The sequence below is a fragment of the Schistocerca piceifrons genome, chromosome 2 (genome assembly GCF_021461385.2).
Source record: "Schistocerca piceifrons isolate TAMUIC-IGC-003096 chromosome 2, iqSchPice1.1, whole genome shotgun sequence".
Taxonomy (NCBI): domain Eukaryota; kingdom Metazoa; phylum Arthropoda; class Insecta; order Orthoptera; family Acrididae; genus Schistocerca; species Schistocerca piceifrons.
Genome location: NC_060139.1, coordinates 132,433,281 through 132,456,418, shown reverse-complemented (window position 1 = coordinate 132,456,418; position 23,138 = coordinate 132,433,281). Strand labels below are relative to the sequence as shown.

Sequence of the window (23,138 nt, the reverse complement as noted above, 5' to 3'; positions counted from 1 at the left end):
TATGGGATTATTTTTTGGGTTAATTCATCAAGCCAAGCTAAAGTTTTCCGGGCACAAAAACGTGCAGTAAGAGTTATATGTGGTGTGAACAAGAACATCCTGCTGAAGCCTGTTTAGGGAACTAGGTATACTAACTACTGCTTCCCAATATATTTATTCCGTAATGAAATTTGTCATTAAAAATTATCACTTTTTCAAACCAACAGCTCAATTCACGGAATCAATACTAGAAATAAGAATAATCTTCACAAGGATTTAAAGTCACTTAGTCTTGTACAAAAAGGTGTGCACAATTCAGGAACACACATTTTTAATAACTTGCCAGCAGCCATAAAAAGCTTAACAACCAATGAAATTCAGTTGAAGAGAAGCCTAAAGGATTTATTGGTGGCCAACTCTTACTCCATTGATGAATTTCTCAGTACAACCAACTGATTTGTGTGTATAAAGTACAAACTTCTGCACCATTTCAGTGCAGCGATGTGTTCATTGTAAATAATTATTATAGTAGTTGTGTTACATGTTTATTACCTTATAAGTAAATAAACTATTTTAAATTCAGTGCATTAGTGTTTGTAAAATGACTTGCATATAGTGTTCATCAAAAAATGACTATCATTCTACTTGGGACCTGTGGAATGGTACATTATTTGTTTGAGTTGTAAATATTTGTCATGTATTGTTTTTCCGACATGTTCCACATCCTGGAGGACCACCTCACTACGGATCAATTGGAATGAAAGTTAATCTAATCTAGTGACGTGTTACCACATGGAGCGCTAGCATCGCTACGTTCTGTCGTCTGTAGTGCTTTATAAACATTGCCAGTAAATACAATTGGTGTGTGCCGACAACTACAAAATTAATAGAGATGTATGAAGCTGATCCGCTTTACAACGTGAGGCACGCTGAATACAAAAATAGATTACAAAGATTGGAGACCTGACCTGACCCAACCTAACCCTCTTCTGTAATGTGTTACAGTGAGCCTGTCTTCTGCAGATGTAGCAGTTCTTAAGTGAATATTGTTTGTGATACGAAGATACACTACATTGAGCACATACAGAAATGTATGCTCATCCATTCTTAAGTAATTTATGTACGACTTGACGACCGCCACTATAAGCTCACGTAACAAGTTTTGTTGAATGCTTTAATCGTGTCGTCGTAAAACCCACGGCTTCACCCAGGTATGTTTCCTTTTTTCCCCGCTTCTCTTCCGCATGTGCACACAGTGCAATTATGGTACATGCAACTGCTGCGGTTAATAACAAGTTGTCAGCCATCTTCAACTTTGACGAAAAATATGCCAGTGTAATACCCCTCCCAGAGCTACGTCAAAGATCTTCGTCAAATATATTTGACGGAATATTTGATCACAGCTTTGATCAAATCTTTGACAAAGAAATTTGATAGTGTAATACCGGCCTTAGCACAATACCGAGCGGAGAATAAAGCAACGTCACAAAAGTCATGGGCCTTCCTAACACCATGTCAGCCCTCCTTTTGACCGGTGTATTGCAATAACTACGTAGCACGGAGCCAACTCGTTTGGTAGTCCCCTGCAGAAATATTGATGGTCTCGATGCTGGATGGAAGAATGCATGGCAGGGTCTGGGAAGAGGCGTCGTGGAAAACCATCACCTAAACCACGACCCAACCAAAAGGGTTGAAGGCTTCAATCTCAACAGGAAACACTGGTCCGCTCTAAACAGGTTCCGCACGGGAGCTGGACGATGCAGACAGCAAACAACCAAATGGGGCTATACAGACGATTCGCGTTGTGACTGGCGAGGTACAAACAATGGACCATCTTGTTTGTAACATTCATGGTTTCAGAGACTGCTCTGATGTCGCTCCACAAGTTAACGGACAATGTCAGGAAATGGCTCCATAATCTTAATGTTACTGTGTAATTGTCTTCAACTTAGTGATTTTTGTTCCATTTAATGTAATAATTTAGTTTCCCTGACAATTGTAATAAATGATTATTTGTTTCCACACTAAGTTCCAAACGTTCATTGCGATTTATATTAATCTCATCTGTTCTTTGTGAAGTGTATCTGGCAGATCGAACGAGAAATTGAGCCATACCTGCCTCTAACCGTCCGTAACCACAGAAGTGTTACTGCTGCAACATTTTGTGCACAAAATCACCTCTATTGTGTCCCATAAATTTTCGATGGGATTCATCTAGGGCGATCCGGGTGACCAAATCATTTGCTCGTCTTGTCCAGGATATTTTTCAGACCAATCTAACAATTACGGTGAGGTGACTAGACATTGCTGTTTGCGAACGTGAAGTCTATGAATGGCAGCAAGTAGTCCAAGTAGCCATTCCAGTCAATGATCGGTTGAGTTGCACCATAGGATCCAGTCCATTCCAAGTAAACAGCCCACACCTTCCTTCGTGGAGCCACCACCAGTTTGAACAGTGCTTGTTGACAACCGGGCTCCACGGTTTCGTGATGTGTGTTACACTAAACCTACCGTCAGCTCTTACCAACTGAAATTCGGACTACTCTGACCAGGCCACTGTGTTCTAGTCGCGTAGGGTCCGACCGATACGGTGACGAGCCCTGGAGACGCGCTGCAGGCGATGTGCTGCTATGCTCCGATCCACGAACGATAACGGTTTGCTCAAGTCTAAGAACGGACGTGGACTCCATTGTTGTTGATTCTCAGCGACAGTTGCGGTACGCGCATGCGGGTGCATTCCACTTTAAGCAGCGTATATCCTGCAAATTCTGTCTCACTTATGCAGATTTTGTCACCAGAACTAGCGATGACAACTCGCAACAAGTGTAATCTAAATTCACTGTACAACTCGCCGCGATCACGTTTAATGCTCGCATTAGCTGCGGCACAAAGAAGATACTGAATGTCCATTGGCTGTCTAAGTATACTTGACGTAGGTGCGAACAAGTCTTAACAGCCATCGTTCGTAACTACAATTATAGCGAAGGTACTCTGCGTCGGTCGTGTGTTGTCATAGCTCAATACGCCAAATTTCGCTGCACTGCTTTAACGGATACGTTCTCCGTACATTTCACATTCATTTCTGTGGTTATTTCACGCAGTGTTGCTTGTCTGTTAGCACTGACAAATCCAGGAAAATGCTGCTGCACTGTCCTAACGTGAAGGCAGTCTTCCATTGCGTTGTCCATGGTGAGGTAATGCCTGGAATTTGGTGTTCTTGGCACACTCTTGACACTGTGGGTCTCAAAATATTGAATTTCCTCGAGTTTAGCGAAATGGGATGACCCTCACATGAATCATTTGAGTACAGGTGACAGCTTCTCCAATGCACTGACGCGTTATACCACGTGTACGCGATGCTATCGTAATCTGAGTGCATATTGCTACCTCATGATGGTCGTCACCTCTTTAGTACCAAAATTAGGGAATTGGGAATAAGTTATGAACTCTCCATTGGCCATTAATGAACTTAGTCCTTTGCAGCCATTAGCTCGAAAAAATTCTGGTAGTACAATGCGTTTCTTTACTTGATCCAGTGTTTGGTTTTGTTAGTACCACCGAGTACTTACGTAAAAGATTAGTAACAATCCACGCCAAGTATATATCTTTTCACTATCAATTTAAGACAGTCCGAACTCTCACGATTTCTACTGAAATATCAATTTTGTACGGGTAATATACCTGCACAACCCCAGGAAGTTCAGGAAAGTCCTGGTGAACAAAACATGTGGCCATGTAACACCACTAGCATATGTGCATGTAGAACTACTCGGTATGACACGAAGCCACTAATTAGGTCAAGGTGGTAAAATTTGAACCTAACTCGGCATGAACAATGAGATGACAGCTCAGTGGAGTGCTAGCCTTGTTGCTACGCGCGTTCCCTTCGTCCTGATCTGAAAATACGGTGAGGTAGAGAGTACTTTAATCCACTCTCAGTCTTTTGTCCTTCCCATCATTTGCACACTCAAAACATTGAACATGCACGTTCGATCACTTCTATCAGTACTGTCACTATTTGTAACTAAGGGAACTTTGAGAGTGTTTTTGTAGCTTACAGGTGCGCAACGTCGAAGTTATAAGCGCCCTTACGCATATTAAAAGAAACTAATGTGGATAAAATTACAGTTGAGGAGGAAACCTATGAAATGACCCCCACCTCACTCGCAGTGACCCAATCACTTGCTCACAGGTCTTTATGTAGAAGGGTGAACTTATGAAAAGAACATGTGATCACACTAAGAACACCCCCAAAAAATTTAGTTATCAAGTTGGCCCCATCACGAAACCGTGAAGTCCTAATAACCACATTCGCTTCAGCGTTACTAAAAGGGCAAATCTGCCGCTGACCTCTGGTCTGAAAATAAAATACATTCCAGGAAAATGTGGCGCAGTGATATGTACGCAACAAGCACGCTGCTTTATCAGAAGCGCTGACGTTCAGCTCCGCGGCGAGCAAGCAGGGCCGGCTCCTACCAGCAACGTGTCGGCATTCCGCCTGGGCCGTTTATCGCAGCCAGACCAATTGCCCGGCCGCAATCTGTGGTGCGCAGAGAGCGAGCAGCGCCTCGTGCTACCCACCGCTACACATTCCTCGCCGCTCGGGCGAGCGTTTCACTTCCTGCCTTCCCGCCCCTCAGCCCTTCCCCTTCCTTGCCCCCCCCTCCACCACTTGTTCCTCCTATGTGTGTGCAGGCAATGAACCGCTACTCCACGGGCTGCCGGGCTCCCCTGACGCTCGTGCGCACTCTAGCGTCACGCTGCTGATTACGGCGGTGGAGCCTCTTAAATAATGCAAACGAATCTGACCACTTGTGCTTGAGTAATAAGCTGCTACGACCGGAGTGTCGTTTTAGGACGATTGGCACGCCATTTTAAATCACAAAAATAAATATCACGTATCGTACATAGAAAGACGAATAGAAATACTATTCCATTACACTATCGGCAATGTCTCATTGCAAACAAATACCGTGAAATACCTTGGAGTAAACTTCTGCAACGACCTGAAGTGGACCACACTTAAGCAACGGCAGGAAAAGCAGATCCACACATTGTGGGATAATGTGAAAAAATAGGTCGACGAAGGTAGTAGCTAACGGACTACTTGTTCGATCGATTCTGCAGTTCTGCTCATCAGTTTATGACTCGCCAGGTTGGCTTAATAGCAAAGGAAATTGAAAGTCAGGCTCGTTCCGTTACTCCGGTGGTACAAGCTACAACAGATGCGTTGTCTATCGCGGAGCAATTAACCGTTACAGTCCCTACAGTACGCTCCAGGAGGGGTCAGGCAATGTCACTTCCACATAGGCCGACTTCTGGCAAAAGGTGCACACCGAGAAAATTTAATCGGTTTTTATGGTAGTATCAAATGCTCTGAAATTGCTTGTAATGAGGTTAAAGTATGGAAGATGGACCACGAATGTAACTCCAAGTGGAACCACAATTTTAACTTGTGGATCTCAGATTTTTCCCGATTTAAATCTTTTTGCACTGGAGTTTTGTATATAGGCGCCTTTAGCTCTACACCTGCATTTTAGAAGTATTCTGTAACTAAGCCGTATCATAGCATGTGAGCTACAGTAGGACATAGGAGTTACGTGCAGTTACCCAACAGCGAAAACGGAGTGCGAAAGAATGTCAACGAAGTACTTTTGAGTTAGCTTACGTAATGCTTACAATAAAGATATGGATTTTGCTTTTTAGGTGGGTAGCAGACTCAGTTTGGATGATATGATAGGAGTGCTCAACATCATGGTTGTCAGTGCCCTGACGAAAGGTCAGCATCAGCATGCCATTCTCATGGCGGTGTGGGGACGACGGTTGCCCCAATTGCAGAGTAGTTTATAATGCATCAAGTCCGCCCCCCCTCCCCACCACATTAGGGATGAGGCCAGACAGTTAAAATTTCAGAATAGGCGTAGCATTGTTAAAGTCCGGGCGGATGGTGGGCAGATCTCCAGCCAAACAAAATGATGTGCTAATGGCAATACGTATGAAACGTAGTAAGAATATGCTGAACATGAAGCAGCACACCAGAAACTTCAGATTGGCGGATCCTCTAGCCCGAGGAGAAAACCGCGTGTTAAGGGGTTATGTCATACGCACAATCTTTTGAGCAGCACTTCCAAACTTCTGTGAGGTTGGCATGAATTGCGCCGTGTCTGTGTGGTCTATTTGAAAGACCGCAGTTTGTTTTCCGTCACCACCAAACACTGTTTTCCACTGACGCTTGATTCGTCTGACAGATGAGATGACGGTATGCAAGGCGACGGCACATCGACGTACAACGCCATCCCCACATGCTTCTTGGGTTGCTTTGTCGGCCATGTCGCTTCCCTGTATCCTCATGTGTCCAGGTACCCCAACAAGATATTACCACCGTACCACGGTCGTGGAGCTGCAGTAAGCCATGAGATGAATCAACTGGTCTTACAAATTTGGTTGACCACTTGTAGCGCAATGAGCGAGTCTGAACAGACGAGAAACCATGTGTGGTGTGTCAGTCCATAGAGCCATTGTAATGCCAAGAAATCCGCGTAAATTTGGGAATTGCTCAAGAAAGCGCATTTGAAAACCATATCAGAGAAAACAAGAATTGTGAGCATCCTCTTGCTGGGAGCCATCCGTACAAGCAACGATAGAACTGTGATACGTATTTAAGTCTTGAACAGTTGTAATAACGTCTGGAATCCAAGTTTTCTGAATCAGGCTTAAAATCACTTTGGGCTTCTGAAACGCCAAGGTGGCAGTTTTCTCCACCCTTGGGTGTGCATTCGGAGGTTTGACGTGTCCAGGTCCGTTAGGCAGTAGGTAGCACGTATCCCAAATGACTGTCTCACGAGGCAGATTCCTGAATAGCCGCTCAGAATTGGGATGGACCACCGCACTAAATACCGATGACTGAGGCAACGCTGACATTTTCAGAGCTTGTCGAGCCAAAAGGGAGCGCTGCTGAATTTGGATTCTTGGTTCACCATCCTCTGCACGCAGATAGAACTGGGCTTGCGCGATAGGCTCCAGTCAGTCTCCGCATGTTCTCATGGTGGACAGCGCGTAATATCAGGTACGAAATAGGGGCTTATTCATAAACCACGGTGTCGCCATCTAGCCGTAATCTGAAATGCCCTATGAAACTAATTAAGGGCCAATAAAGAAGTAGCAAATACCAGACGTTACATAGCTTTGAAAGCCTTTTTAGCTTCACTACTGAATATGCCTCCCTTACCACTCCCAGGCTTCCTTTTCTCGTCATGAACCTCTCACTTGCTGCTCCATACAGGGCAGCGTCTGGAGCAGTCTATACATTTCGTAGGAAGTGTGTAAGTCGCCTGATTTGTGAGCGGGGCACTTCCACACGTAACCCTCCCTTCATATGTCAGTGGCGTGACCAAATAATTCACATTTGAAGTATCGCGCTGGTTGGTAACAAACTGTCAAACCTTAAAACGAATTACGCCTGCAAGACTATGTATAGGTAATTATAGAGTGTTGAATGTTAGAATAAATGTTGCTGTTTTTTCCAATGTGCCATTGACTGCCCAAATTTTTCCACAGCGTCCATCTGCATTATGTCTGAGCAGGTAACCATTTCTGTACACAAAGTCTTGCATCCCAGAAGATTAGATACTCTGACGCGACTGTTTAAACTAGAAGTGTTCGATTACGAAGTGGTCTAACTGTTTTCAAGGACCCAGCCATACACTGCAAGGTCTTGTGAACGTAGGAAGAGGGGAGCTTCCAAAAGGTTCCCTCTACTCCTTCGATTACAAAGAAATCATCAGCATACAGCACACCTTGCTGTACAGGCGGTGAAGCCAAGATCCCGTTCTTCGTAATATACAATGTTCCACCGCCGCGCCTCTCGATGGTCCCTGAGGTATACGCAGAGTTTTAGGCAGGTGATGTAGCGCTGGTTCGTATCCGGTTTGGAAATACGGTATCGTCGTTCCCGTACCCAGCCGCTCCTGGCGGGGCTCTCTGGGGAAAAGCAGTCGTCCCTCTCCTTAAGCTGTGGGACATTTTTTCTCAGGGCCCTCTGCTGATGCCTTTTGGCTTCGCAAAACGTCCCGCCCGGCACTAAAGGTGCCTACCATAAAACAGTCCCTGGGAGGGCTCCGTTTCGAGTAGTCCGAAAAACAAGGCTACTAAACTGAGTCTACAACAGTAGCCAGACAGCGGCATATGTCAACCACAAAGAAGCCTCACAGGTACAATGTTTCTATAATTATTTTAAAGCTTCTAAATGTTTTGTATTTATTATTGGGTGCGTAGATTTGTCAGAGACTTGAGATGACAAATTTTCAGCTCGCTGGACGTCACGATTGCTAAGCTTCGAGCAAACACTATAATCCGGCAGCGTCGAGACTTAATACCTCTCAGATCCGTAACTGACTTAAGTAGAACCAATCAGCGCACACTGGGGTACATCTGCTAAAACCATGCAAAAACCGAGTGCTTACCACTATGGTTATTTACTAGACTTTCTGTACTGTAGGTGGTGGTGGTGCGCCCTTTCCACACAATGACTGAAGATTGGGCTCTAAATTAATCAAGGCGGGATTTTCAGTCTGGTGTATAGGTTGCTGTTTTAAATGTTCATTTAACTATTCGAAGACACGAATATCCTCAGTGACATGTTTTGAACTGACAATCTAACAGTACACCTTTAGTTTTATCGCCTCATACAGAACACTAACGGAATTATAGTTGGAAGTTGTTGGAAGATAAGGATGCCTATTACTTTCTGCACGCGGCCAAAAGTTTATTAGCTCAAGTAGATAATCTTCCTGCTTTAACTCTCCACTGTTACCATTCTACCCCGTTTCTTTTCATTGCTGTTGTCGGGCACCGGGTGAAACACTGAACCTATCAAGACTGGCCAGTTTTGCAGTACTATGTACCGCGATTTGCAGAATGTGACGCGGTTTGGATCAAGAGTTGTTACAGAAAAGAAACCGGCTATGTTAGTACGTCTCATTCATATGAATTACTGACAGTGACCTCGGCATGGTCATGGAACCCCTATACCTATGTGCTACGATCTACCTCCTGCGATTACGTCTTAAACTACTTAAACTACACACGAGGTTCGTTTGAGCAGTTGCCAGCGGGCTAGTGCGCATGCGCAGAGCTGAATTCGCGTATTAGTAGTGCCTTCTCCCGCTTCTGGCTACTTGAAGCGTGGCTGTTTGCCGTATGAGCAGAAGCAGTAAGTAGCGAGATGCTACCCGGAAAATTTTTTCTAGCGCGCCCAAGCTGCCAGATTCGCGCATGCTTAGAGCGAGCTGAGTTATGGTGGGGCGTCCTCCACGTGACCCGTGTGTATGTTTCGTGATATTGCTTGTCTCTTCGTTTACAGCTCTCACGTCAAATGGAAACAAAACATTTCTGTGGCCCGGAGCCATGAAGTGAATTAATATACATTCTCATAAACATGAAAGACCAAAGTAAGTTAGTGGATTCAATTTTCTGATTTTATATTATTTCCACGTTATTGGTAATCAGCCATTAATGTCTTAATGAAGGTATTTCTGTCAGTTTGTAGAGAAATTTGCTTCTGTTAATTTTTCCCGCTGAGACAGTTTACTTTAAACGAAGTGTTTCATTCCGCACTATTGGCTACTTTCAACTTCGTTCAATTTAAAGTGCTAATTTTCATTTTATGGGACGAACGACATACGATAATGAAGGACCAAACATGAGAATACAGTACTGGACCTCCAAGAAAATTAATATCACAAAAAACCACACAGAAAAGCTGAATATCAGGTACTTCAGAGTGCATCTGGACAAAGATGTACAGTTAGAGCGGAATGAAGCATTTTAGTAGTGTTTACGAAATTCCGACGCTGCTGGAGTAGTCTCTGATGTCCTGTTCCTTATATGACACTAAGATCTCTTAATGCTATATACGTACGAACATACGTAAACATTGACTAAGCTGACTAAGTAGGCAAGTTTGGTCAGTAGTTTTGAACTAAATATTTTGTCAAATATATTGACAGCTGTAGCAGACTAACAAATATGCCTTCTGTGAAACTTTTCCGATCACAAGGCACTTGTCTAGTAGTTCCTCTAGAGCTGACTTCATTTCTTAATTTGTGTTTACATCTTAAATTTATAGAATGCCCTATGCTGAATTGTAGACTGGCAGCATACCGTGTTTTATTGTTTTAACTCCCCAAATGGCTTTATTACTAGAGTAGAATATAAACTGTCAGTTTTACAGTTTCTTTGCCCCTCAGAAAACCTTGTTAATTTTTACACATTCTGAAATAGCCATGATATTTATCGACCTTTATTCTGGTGTACCCTACACAAGAAACTTATTTGCAAGACATTTATATTCCATCTTACTAGCTCCTTGCAGTGCTGTGTAGAAGTAAACCTGATTGGAAATGCTACATATTATTGCAGAGTACAAATTAGAACAAAAAAATCTGTCAAAGTCACTACATAGCAAAATGTTACGGTACTTTGGGCTGTGGAGTCTAGTTTTGAAATGCCAAGAACTGCAAACTTTTCGCATTCCTTATCTGGGTAGAATTGATGGAACAATTGCTCAGGGTACAACTCCCTTGGTCCTCTAAACAACATGGACACGTTATGCCTCGCCACGCACGAAATTCCACACGGAAGTGAGACGAAAAGCGTATGAGCAGAGCAAGCATCAAGCACGGACTGCCTACGTCATCGTAGCTGCGCATGCGCAGTACAGCCTGTCTGGCAAGTGTTCAAACGAACCTATGGCCACTTAACATTCTGTTATGGCGGACCCCACGAAGCACACCTGTCAACAGCTAGAGAGTAATTATGGAGAGCTGCAAAGCAGTATCTTCAGTAAATACGAAACATGACACCAACTGAGTAACCAATTTTACACATCCGCAGGTTTTCAGGCGCTGAGATTATCAGTTTCCAAATTAGACTACAACGTAAACTCAGGAAACGTGTGCGTGTTGCGAGAAACTTACAAGCTTCATTGAGGTTGTTCTATGATGTTATACCGAATTGTGTGTGTGACGCTGGTGTGATGAGACATGAAATTTGCCAGGAAGACTGAATACCGATCTGTGTGAAATCACCGTAACTATTTAGGCCATCCTAAAAAGCAACCACGATCGACCTTGATAGTTGGCAATCTTTCCTCCTTTCGCATACGAACACTAATCAGGGATGCTTGCACAGGTTATGGGGAATAATGCTGTATTCTTTGGGAGTATCAGACACCACCAGCAAATTAGTTCTCACAGCGGCTGTTCAGATCCCGATACCTTAAGAGATAAAATGCTACTTCATTTGCTTCATCAGCACTGATAAAAGGCTATATGGTACTTTACTGTCCGATTACTCTCGGTGATGCAGTCTAGATTATTAACAAGCAGACTAAAAATTCTCCTGGATGGAGAGTACCTGAAAACTTTCTCTTACAAGTAGTCTCTTATCACGCTACGTGAGTAGACATGCGATAACTAAGCAGGTCGTGTCTTACAACCTAACAGTGCACTGGAAGAATATGCTCAGTCGCAGCGGACTGAAAACAGACACCACTGAGCTCTGAAGGAAGTTTTTCCTACTAGCGTATGTGCTCAACATTTACAAAGTCAATGAGATACATCGGCATTTTTAATCCTGACGCCACTTATTCGAGGAGTACCAGCTGGCTGAATTCCAGCCACAGTGGACCATTAGAGCTATTTTTCAGGCCATGTCAGATCTGGTTTGGTTTGTGGGTCAAGGATAGACGCCAGACACCGCTCTACGTAGAAGCGCTGCGCTACACTGCATTCGGTTCACAGCTACTCGTTCACTTTTCACGTAAGAGATCTTACTGCGTACTCTTACCACGCTGTCACCGCTACAGAAACATGACGCTAAATCTGAATCCCTTTCTCAAAACATGAGGCATTTGCCACAGGACAGAAGATTTATAAATCTTCAACGCCCGTGGAGAAATTGAAGCCTAAGTGCACAGCTACAGTATGTCGTAAAGAAAGTGCTTTACTCATCAAATCACGTAACAGTTTTTACTGTTTCCGGTATACCAGATTCTCTAAACATTGACGTTTTGTTTACTTTCTGTAGTTTACCCGTCATTCCATTCTTTTTTCCACCATAAACTTACGTGGCCTTGATATGGAATTACCCACATTTCAACGACACGCTGGGAACTTCGCTCTGCCGCCTCTGTGTTAGCAGCACACCAGTGTCAGAACTGTACACCTGGTCGCTTATAACCACGCTGTTGTGGGGCCCCTAACTTATTTTCTAGCAACGTTTCGTATTCATTGAGCTTAGCACGATTTCTGTATCTGATATGGTGCGACCCATGGCTAGAGCGACATCTTCCTGCAGCCAGTTATTGTTAGAGATTCTTTGCGTACATTTGCAGTAAGTGGTTATTAGGCTCTCGCGTAAGTCATCTTCAAACTACTAAATTATATCGATAACCGAAGTGAAACTAACGTTTGTTTCACATTAACAGTGATTACATTTCAGGTAACAAATGAGCTCTTGAAGTTTTCCTTACTGTCATCGTTTCACCCGATCTTTGTGTTTGACACATTAAATGCGAAGGCGAAAATTTACGCCCGCGAAACTACAAGTGTCGCTCGTATTTTCTGAATGTCCGCTGCTACAGTTTGACAATGTCACAAATATTATTCTAGCTTCCCTGTGGTCTCATTCAAGGGGGAATCGGCGTCACACTCAGACCTGTTAAACGTCACTTGCTTCGATGCTTTTCTGCTATTACCGTATCGAGTTATTTCCTATAAACATCATATGGGCACCGTGTAGAGTTAACATTGCTCCTGTTTTCCCCGCGCCAGTTATATCTAGTTGACATTTCGCTAATCTGTGCGCTTCAACTCTTCGCCTGTTACGTTTAGGCCTCCTTTACTACCCTACTCTTGGAATTGTTCTAATACCTTACTTTAGGTACACATATGTAGCCACTCTAGGCTCACATACCTCGAATAAGTTTTCGTGCGGATGACTTGCCACCTCTACGCCAAGTAATCCATGCTACACTATCTTTCCTGTAGTTTTTACTTTTTCCCTTCATGTGTCAAAGGTTGCATCATTTTAGTTCTCTGGGAAGATCCGCTGGCATAACCTTTTAAGAGAACCAGATCGAAATTATTACACGTTTTGGGTGCGATGATTCAATCCGAGTGCTACATGATTGGTACTACTATACAGTGTCCCGAGCCGGCTGTCAACTGAAATCTAGCATACAGCGTCTTTTGTAGATCTACACACAACTTCGATTTGTCGGGAATATGTTGAGGAGACAACCGACGCCAAGCAGTGGTAACGTATTCCTGAGTCCAAGCATTAGTAACCCTCATAAAGTCGCTCTTGACGGAGACTTCAATGGATTATGTTCCGGCCAAAGAGAGAAAACGCGGGGACGAGATGGAGTAAATTCATCAACCCTCAATCACGTTTTCGGAAGTCAAAACATAGGCATGGTACACTATAGTGCGTAATCTTCCGTAAAATGAATTCACATGGTTACGTTAAGTCCAAGATGTGAAAATTCTTGTGCCGGTGTATAATAAGGGTACAAACGACCAACATAATATTTTTTAAATATTACGCTAAGGTATGTCCGTAATTTTCTCCCTTATGTGCCTGCAGTTACAAGTTGCACAAGCGTTAGGCAAGATTTAGAAAGAAATCTGGCAATAGCCAATCTTACTAGTTCGCACACATACTACTTCGCTTTGAAAGCCACAGACCTTCCAGAAATATGGTGCAGAATAGTGCAGCGTGGCACTGTAAGAAGCGCTAAACGTGCCACACTTCTTCCATGTATGCTCCATATGTTTGGCTCCGTCAGTATTACAACCCATCTGTACAACAGAAACCGTTCGCTCCTCAGTGAACCTAATTGGAAAATGGAAGACAGTTGCCATTCCCTAAGTTTGGTTAGTGTTTCCAGGAGAAGCAATGTATTGGATGCTTCTTACTATCGATATTGCTTTTTTCAAGCCGGATAAGCAGATTTAAGAGATTCGGCCATGTTCGGAAGTCATTCAGCCTAGCTCCATATTAGAACATGGCATGTAAGGAAGCGGTTCTAAAGATCGTTCTACAACTAATTACAGTGGCTGACAGTAGCAGGGTATTTCATATTAGAGGTTATTCAGGAACAAGAAACATCGAACAAAGTAACAACGTTTACTTCCTACACTAAACACCCGCATACCGATATGTTGATGAGGTTCCACTGTTTTAGATAATGCCGCTGTGATTGTAAGTTCACGTCCATGTTTTCAGAACAGTAGAACACCTGTAGGCAGCCACAGCTCAGCGCGCAATGTACACAAGCCGTGTGGACTAAGCAGGACGGGTGCCGTGTTGGCACCGCGCCTATCTTACGTACACCGAGAAATCTTCCACGCTAACAACCAAGGTTAGCGTCTTTCTTTCCAAGAAAGAAATCTCTACCACCAGTTTGTGTGTGTTGGGGGTCTAAGGACGTTCAACGGCGAGCTTATCAGCGCCCTTACACTCATGAAAAACTAATGTGGATAAAATTTCAGGAACTGTTGCACACACACAGGGAGGAGAAAAATCTATAAAACTGCAGCCAGGCACTCCATGTAACTCCCGATGAGCTACACGCCTGAAGACAACTAAGAAAGGGCGGAAAGTGCTACGCTCGGTATTACAACAGGTATGGAGTCATACAAGAGCTGAAAGAAAGGTACAGGGAAATTTAACTGGCAAACCACTACAAAAAATATGAATAAGCCAGTCACTCAACATATTAAGAACATCTCCCTAAAACTTTCGGAGACAAATCACGAAACTGTAGAAACCTCACTACATTCGTTTGAACGTCACTTAAAGTAGAGGGCAGCTAGCCGCTGCCCTCTTGTTCGAAAATACAGCCTACCAAAATGTGGCGCACAGTGATCTGAACGCCACAAGCACCACACACAGGAGGGTCCTCTCGCCGGAGCAAGATACCACGAGTCCTAGTACTGGCCTATACGAAGACGAGCGAGGGGGACCTCAACCCTTCTTCGTGGCTGAAAGGCAGTACGCCAGGCCCGCGTAGTTGGCTTTTACTAAACGCAGCCAACCTGTCACTTCTAGATGTCTGCAACACCGCACAAACGTAAGCAGTTACAGCATGTGTGTAACAGCAAGATACATGACTGTGCTGTTACTGCGTGTACCTGAGGGTGCAGACGTCACCAACCTGAAGGTTGGCTTTAACATGGCATGTCAATTGGTCGTGCTGTACTTATTGCCTTTCAGAAGCCAGTATTCGATCTCCGAAAATTTTATTTTACTTCTGGCAGTCACTGCTATTTAGTGGCTAACTAGTTCTTAACAGAAGTTGTGCCCCTCGTAAGATTCGTCTGAGATGTGCCGATACTGGGATTGCAATTCACAGGAACAACGAATACACTGCATTACAGAGCCATTACACCCGTTTGTACAGATGCATGCGTGAATCTTGAACAATCTTGACGCGACCACGGAAGACTTACCAAAGCCTCGGCAATTTATTTTGCTCCGGGTGGAAGCTTACTGAGGCTATTAGAGGATGTTTTGTGTACACCAATCTTATACTAACAGCAAGGGAACGCGGAAAAACGACCACAATTTAGGAAATAGTGATTTTCTTCGTCTGGCATACCTGATTCCTGCAGTAATGAGATTCGTCTTGCGCGCAACATTTATCCGCCTTAGCAGTTAAGGTCGCTTGTGTGTGCATTAATTACACGCACTTAAACTGTTTAGGCGAAGTAAAGCGATTATTAATAATTGAGCTGAACATTATAGTTTTAACAGGTTCAATGTTTCACTGATTAGAAACATAATTTAAACCCGATTTTCTACTCCGTGATTATCTCTAAGCAGCATATGCCACTACAAAAACAGAACTGTCTTCTATCCATTCCTGTGATCAGTGCATAAGTAACAGACGAATCCACGATACGGACTGCACCGACCTTCGCTACCGAACTTCCAAAACCGGAGACTTCGAGATCAATACTATAATCGACGACCTCATTCTGTCTGAAGTAACAGTACCCAGCAATCTTACAAATTTCGAGATAGAAACACTCTGTACTCTTTCTGTACAAATTATTTTCACCCATCTCAGTTAACCGTATGTGACCTGTATTTTGGTGGGCTTTCGGATCTTAATACACTCTACGAATGTATCCAATGAGTCACTTAACTGCTTATTGCTCACGTCCCTGTAAACTCAGGTTCCAAAGATGGTAGCAGTACTAAAATTTACCAGTCCGTGAGTCTTCAATACACCCAGCTGCAATACGAAAATTAATGTTTAACAAGCGCACGCTTATTTCCCATTACACTAAGAATTTTAGCTGACAACCCGAACGTTTGTTGCAGCATAGTAGAGCTTTAACAGGCGTACCTAGAGTCGGTACGCAATTACCCTGCATCCTTCGAACTGACAACCAGTCAGCTGCAGGGGGCCTACAGTTTGACGTGAACTCAGAACCAAGGTGCAACTGTTTTTCATGTGAACAGGGGAACAGTGGAAAGAAGTGAAATGATGCGTAATGGTACTACGACTGATATGGGATCGAATGCCAGTCCTCTACTCTGCAGTATGGCAAAGAATTGGAGCCGCCGAAGAAAGACATTAAATTTCGTGTAAGGAAAATTTTACTTTCCAAATCTTGCTTCGGATAATGGCATTTTATAACCAATTTTTCCAAAATATCCCACCACGCAGTGGCATAATGTGAGTTAATTTTTTTTAACAGAGGCGCTATTTCTTCAGTAAGCAAGTTACTTTCTCTGAAGAGAGAACTTGCTAGCAGATCCTTATCGTCCAGACAGAACTTACCGTCTTCCTAGACGTACTCCAGCCGACCAGGCAAGCTAGGTCTTTCCTCTGAGAACTCAAAAATTAAGTTTTACATAACTTTAAATCGCTAATGCAAGAACCGACGTTAGCAATTCAACGTCAAAGTTATTTTCCATACTGCAGACGACACTAATCACTCCAGAAGATTTCTCTTTGGCAGCATCCGAATAACAATACAGTAGTTTTGTTATGTTTATTGGGATGTCCAGTGACATTTGATTTAAAGAGCTATAGATCGCAACGTGATGAGAATACCGTTATCTATTTGGCAGTATCACCACATTGAAGGCAGACGCGCTCTAACCTACACATACTTTATTACAAGGTACGCACTACCGGTAGCGTACTTTAAGAAATGATTCGCATAGAGAATGCTGTGAACATAGGAGCACTGCGAGGAAGTAATTTTGTATATCTAGACATCAAGAACAAAAGCTGTGACACGGGCTTTCCTGCTTTTAACGCTGCGTGCTCTGAGATGCGTTCACATTATGTTTCCTATGAATCACGTCTTACTGTGTGGCCTACTTCAGTGATAATAGCAAATGTAAAGCACGCCGTGTAAATGCAGCTAACAGTCCTGTAGCACTGTAGGACAAATCTGGCGAAACTTCATGCACCTTTTAATAATTCAAGTCGACCTGTAGGTATTTTGCACTAAACTGCACACCGAAAACATCCAAGTTGGCTCACACAAGCCAATGAAACGCAAATCCGCACTTGACTAAGCACTGTAGAGACCTAATCAAGTAGTACACTACTGCCCTTCATTTAGGAACTGCCTAAAGCAGTGATTCTGTGCTAATTAAAAGATACCTAACATTTTTCTGCAGATTAGAAGTAACGCTTTGATGAAAACGTCTTGTACGCCTGAAGAGTATGCTACCATCTAAGTTGATGATGCGAATATTCCCTTCTCGAAAGATGGGTTTTTAATTACACAAGTTTCGCTCGTATTTTTTTCATTTTCAGTGGGTACATCCTCTTCTATGTTTAATACCTCAGTTAATGAAGGGGTAAGTGAATAACAAATCCCAAATCTCTGACTTCGCTTCAAGTCGATGCTGGTATATTTTCTACTGTAATTTTGTTTGTTGACAAAATCGCTGCTTCGTACAACGTGATTGTGTCAACAGAAATTACAAGTAAATCACCGTCTCAAACGAAATGCTTTTTCCGAGAGTATTTGACAGTCGCTGGTCTTTACTTCAGAGAAATACGCTGTTTGGCGTCTACGTCAAACTGTAGAATCACGGGCTGGTCTGTCAACTCCCAGGACGCAGGTATGTTGTGTAGCATTTTGCACGCTTCGCATTGACGGAAACGTTACTTTTAAGCTGTTTAATGGGGGACGTTAGTCAAATTCCGTTTTTGAGTAGTATTGCAGACAGCTTGCAATTAAACGCCGAATGTAAAGACGGAATCAGTGTGGAAAACAAAAGGGTTAACTCTCCCTTATTATCCTGGAATTGCGTCAGTAAGTCACATAAATGTAACGTTTACACATTTTTAACTATTCCGCTCATACACCAGACAATTTGTGCTGCCTTCCCAGCATCCTCTGCTACACGACACGCAATGTCAACAAGCGAGTCGCTAGCAGCCGTCGAGTTGATGCCTTGAGCAGCAGCTGGAGAAGGCATGACTGAAATATACAGACATAAGCAGAAACTGCGTTTGACGAACACTCTGGCCGTGACCTCTGCAGCTCACACACACACACACACACACACACACACACACACACACACACAGCATCGAAGCAAAGCAAAGCAATGCGAGCGCAGCGTCTGCCCCGATACGCGTTGCCGCCTCACGGTCCGTTATCACCACAGCGAGGCGTCACTGATGGCCGATAACAAGACCGACTCACACTTATTTCACCACTGCGTGTCTAGCCTAGTTGCCAAATCATGCTCTGCCAGACCTTTGCGGCGAGCCCTTAGAGATTAAACCGTTGTTCAGTGCTGTTCTACCGAAGCACATTTACTGTCTCATTACTACGCAGACTATGTTCTGAACTTTGTAAAATCAAGTCGTCTAGCGTGCGACTTAAAAGTCGATTGTTAACTGTCCGCTACTGAACCAATTTCATTTCTCATTCTGTCTTCTGATTTGCTGACATCCCAAGTCTCTGTCTTGATTTATACCCGTCAATCCGAACGTTAAACTGCTGTACACACCCCAGTACGATTGTGTGCCTTACAGTATTTTCCCTCTATTCCTTGAAATTTTAAGTTCATTGTTCAGTGGTTATCTATGGTAGGCAATGAAAACCCAAAGTCCATTCATTAAATTTTGCAGATGAACAACGTTTTTTAAAAATAAACTGACGCAGAAAGTTGCCGTGTGTGTGTGTGTGTGTGTGTGTGTGTGTGTGTGTGTGTGTGTGTGCGCGTGTGTAAAACGTCTAGTAGAAGCCTAGTTATTGGCAGATTAGAAAAACGTATGCACTTTCAATTCTCTGGTTATGGCGTTATCAGTTACAGAGATTACGAACCTTTACAGACAGCTGCAGTTAAGATGTTTTGATTGCCTACCATCCCTATAAAATGCATCAAATTCGTTCTGGGTTAACAAAGGGCTATTATTTTTCACCTTAAACTTTACCACACTCAAAGGACATTATATAAGGCGGTCGGCGACAGGGAGACAGTTATGGCGGAAATACGGAAGCGTCCGATCCCGCCCGTCTGCTTTGACCCATGACGTCACAAATGTGGCGGAAATGACCATAAGCCACGATTCCAATATGGCGCATATAAAGTCGGTACGTACACATGACGAGGACGAAAATACATCGAAAAACACACGCACTTTCCACAAAAACCCTAATGACACTAACGGGACAAGCGCGGGAAATGGGGTGTTTTTAGGTGGGGGGCAAACTAAATATAAACAAATTTAGACACCCACCCCCATACAAAACCACACTAAATGACGAAACAACCGACATCACCAAACTCCCAAAATATCACTAAACAATATCTTCTGGAATCGGACATTTCCTTGATCTATATGGCTCAACAGCACCTCCCGATCCCATAAATTAGGATCAAACACTTCCCTTGACCCATATAGCTCAAAAACATCTCCCGATACCAATATCAACATAAACGAAAACCCTGAACATACCACCAGAAAGCACAACAAACCACAACATCAAACGCCACACAAACCAAACACCGCGCCGTCATGACGTCACGACAACACCCTTACGTCACGGGTCAAAGCCGACGCGTGGGATCTGACGCTTCTGTCGACCCGTTATGGCAACAGGTATACGGTTTATAGCACCCCACACACACACACACACACACACACACACACACACACACACACACACACACACACACAGAGAGAGAGAGAGAGAGAGAGAGAGAGAGAGAGAGAGAGAGAGATAGATAGATAGATAGATAGATAGAGAGATATATATATATATATATCCTACCAAACTTTAGTGGTTACCTCCAGTGTCAGTGGCGAACCTAAATTCGCGGAGGCAATAAAAAATAAGTAAAATACATTTAATGTGTCAAAACTAAGCCCTCTGTTCAGTAAGCAATGCCAAGAAACAGAAGACAATCCTCTGCGGAAAACAGCGCAGTTTATTCCTCTATGGTATTTTGGAAAAATCAATTTATTGGCTATCAATATCTCGCCAACCACTGCCCCACATCCTCCCTCCCACCACTAAAGGTGGTAACAACAGGAAGGTATATTAAAGACATTTTAACTATTTTTCTGTATGTATGAACGCCTGGGGACTAGAAAGATATGATCTAAAAGCGTTGCAAGATATTAAACATGAAGCAAAAGTAGCAGAAAACTGAAGTACTTTATTGTTCCACAATCACGATTCCCAAATGTAGCCGGTATAGCCACAACTAACGTGAACTGCACTCCACATGTACGCTGTATTCATGGTGTATCACGCAGACGAGAGTGGTAATTACACTGAAAATAGGTTAGTGAAGGATGAGGCAACGAATCAAAGTGCAGCTTACATTATTTTCAGTTAAATACCGTACTGAAAAAGGAAACAGAACTAGTTCTGCATGTATTACTATTATTAGACAATTACAGGAAATAGAGCTTAGTTTTGACATTAACACGCTCAGCATACGATCTATTTTACAGCAACTATTTCCTGGCATTATGTCTGTTCGTAATTGTGCCCTGTTATGGTAACTCTGATGGTAGGTTTATGCCAGGCACGATCCTTTCTAAGCAGAGGCAATCCAATCATATTAAGTAGTCGCTAACGACTATTTATGCAAATACCTTAGAATACATTCAAAATTAGAATACAGCTCGGTACAATATGATCCTGGAACTATTTGAGAGCACAATCTGCTAATAGGTTATATCATTTTTGTAAACTGTACCAAAGAAGACACCGATTAGCCCAATTTCTAACGTGTCAGCCAGCATTAACTATATTTATAGAAAGCACGTTACAAAATTTATGTTGGCATATTTTAAGACGTGACAGTGAAATAGCTGCGGATTATTCATTTGCTACCAAACTAGCTACGTACGGAACCCACCAGTTCTTTTTAAATTAAATAACCACATGAAAAGTACTGTAACGACTACTTTGGAGGATAATTAACTGAAAAGCAGCTAATAACACTTTGCCTCTTTAATACTATTTAGCTGCAACATCGGAACGTCACTTTAATATGTAAACAAATCGACTACACAGATTAACGAGTAGAGACTTAAATACGACGAACAGATCATTAGTATCATGTCCATGAGCCAAGAATTCTTAAGCACAAGTCGTGTTTATAAAATTTGAAGTCTAATTCTAGTGACAGAACAGGCGGTTCGTCTTTTTAAATCGTGCGGCGGTACCACTAGTACAACGGCAAACACTCACTCCGGGCAGAGTACATCTAGAACAATTCCGTACCTATCTCGCGCAAAAGAAATTTCGATACGCGGACGGAGTACTTTTTTAGAAGCAACTAATATTGTCCAAATGCCCGCAACGAGCAGCGCAAATACACCGCGCGGCCCAGTCTGCCCACCAAGGCAGCAGTCATGTTGGCAGCACTGCGGCAAGATGGCATCTGATTTCACAACGTGGAGCTGTTGCCGGGCGAAGCAGCATGGGTGCGCCGTTATCAACATGAGACGCCGTCTGGCACTATCTAATGATGCTTGTTATCAGTTGCGCTACACGCTCAATATTTTTTTATCGCGACAGTCAACGTAGCAGAGGGGGACTACGAACGTATTAAATAAGGGAAATGAGTGGGAGAAAGCAAAATCAGAAGACAGTAACTACGTATTTCGCAAGGCCTGTAGTACAGTCTTAAGTAACATTGTCAGCCATCTTAAAATGAAGTTTAATAAAACTTGTGACGGTATTGTAGGGCAGTTCTATCGTATCTTCTACACAGAAGTTCGAACCTAACTTTTACATGATCCGTCGAAAACTATTACAGTGTAATGCGTCATAGTACAGAAACTTAAAAGTTTGTGTCGCTTGCGTATCGGCAGCGCTAGTCACCTACTTTGCCCTCGTCAGTAGAGAGTAACGAAGTATAGCGTGCAAAAAGCCGCGCCGCAGACTCACCTCTTTGCCCGAGCACCCTCTTCCGCTGCACGGCAGAGGGGGACTGCAGCCGGCGCAACCGATTCCCGCCGCGGCCGGTGCCTCTGGCTGCGTTGTCAGAGGGCGCCACACGACGGCCTGGAGGAGTGGTGCGCATGGCGGAGAGGGCGCTGGGAGTCGAGCTGTCGCTGAGGTGTCCTTGAGCTGCGCTGCAAACCCTGTCGCGACTCACGGTGGACTGATGGCCCGGACACCGTCTGGCGACGAGAAGCACCCCGTGCGATCACGCGTGGCGCGAGATCCGGCGGTTCGCCGAACTGGCGACGCCAGCGACACCACCCCGTGCCGGGAACCGGCGAATCGCGTCCCGACACCTGTTGCGCAGCTCCGCCCTCGCTAACTACCTCCACCACAGGCGAGATTTGTTACTGCCGCAGGGATTCCGGACTCCAAGCCGAGCGAACAGTCTTGACCCCTTATTTTTATTACCCTGCCAAAATTCAAGCACAAACTTTTATGAAATATGTCATAAACTACACTATCAAAGCTTTTACAAAACGCCTTTTATAAAAGACGTTTGACAAAGTTTTTTTCAGCGTAATAAAGGCCTTAATTCCCTGATCACCATTCACAATTTACACAATAATTTTACGTAAATTCATTCTTTAAATTTTGCCGTCACTTTGCGACCTCTCAATAAAACATTTTATGCATTGT

General features: G+C 43.5%; 1 protein-coding gene across 1 annotated transcript in view; it reads right to left on the bottom strand.

Annotated features, from left to right (window-relative positions):
• Positions 1-22,660, bottom strand: part of LOC124777650 — a 46,405-nt gene extending 23,745 nt beyond the window's left edge. Inside the window, exon 1 of the mRNA XM_047253129.1 lies at positions 22,443-22,660. Coding sequence (XP_047109085.1) covers positions 22,443-22,578 — 136 coding nt within the window. The 5' untranslated portion in view covers positions 22,579-22,660. The remainder of the gene's footprint in view (positions 1-22,442) is intronic.
• Between the last annotated feature and the right edge of the window lie 478 nt (positions 22,661-23,138).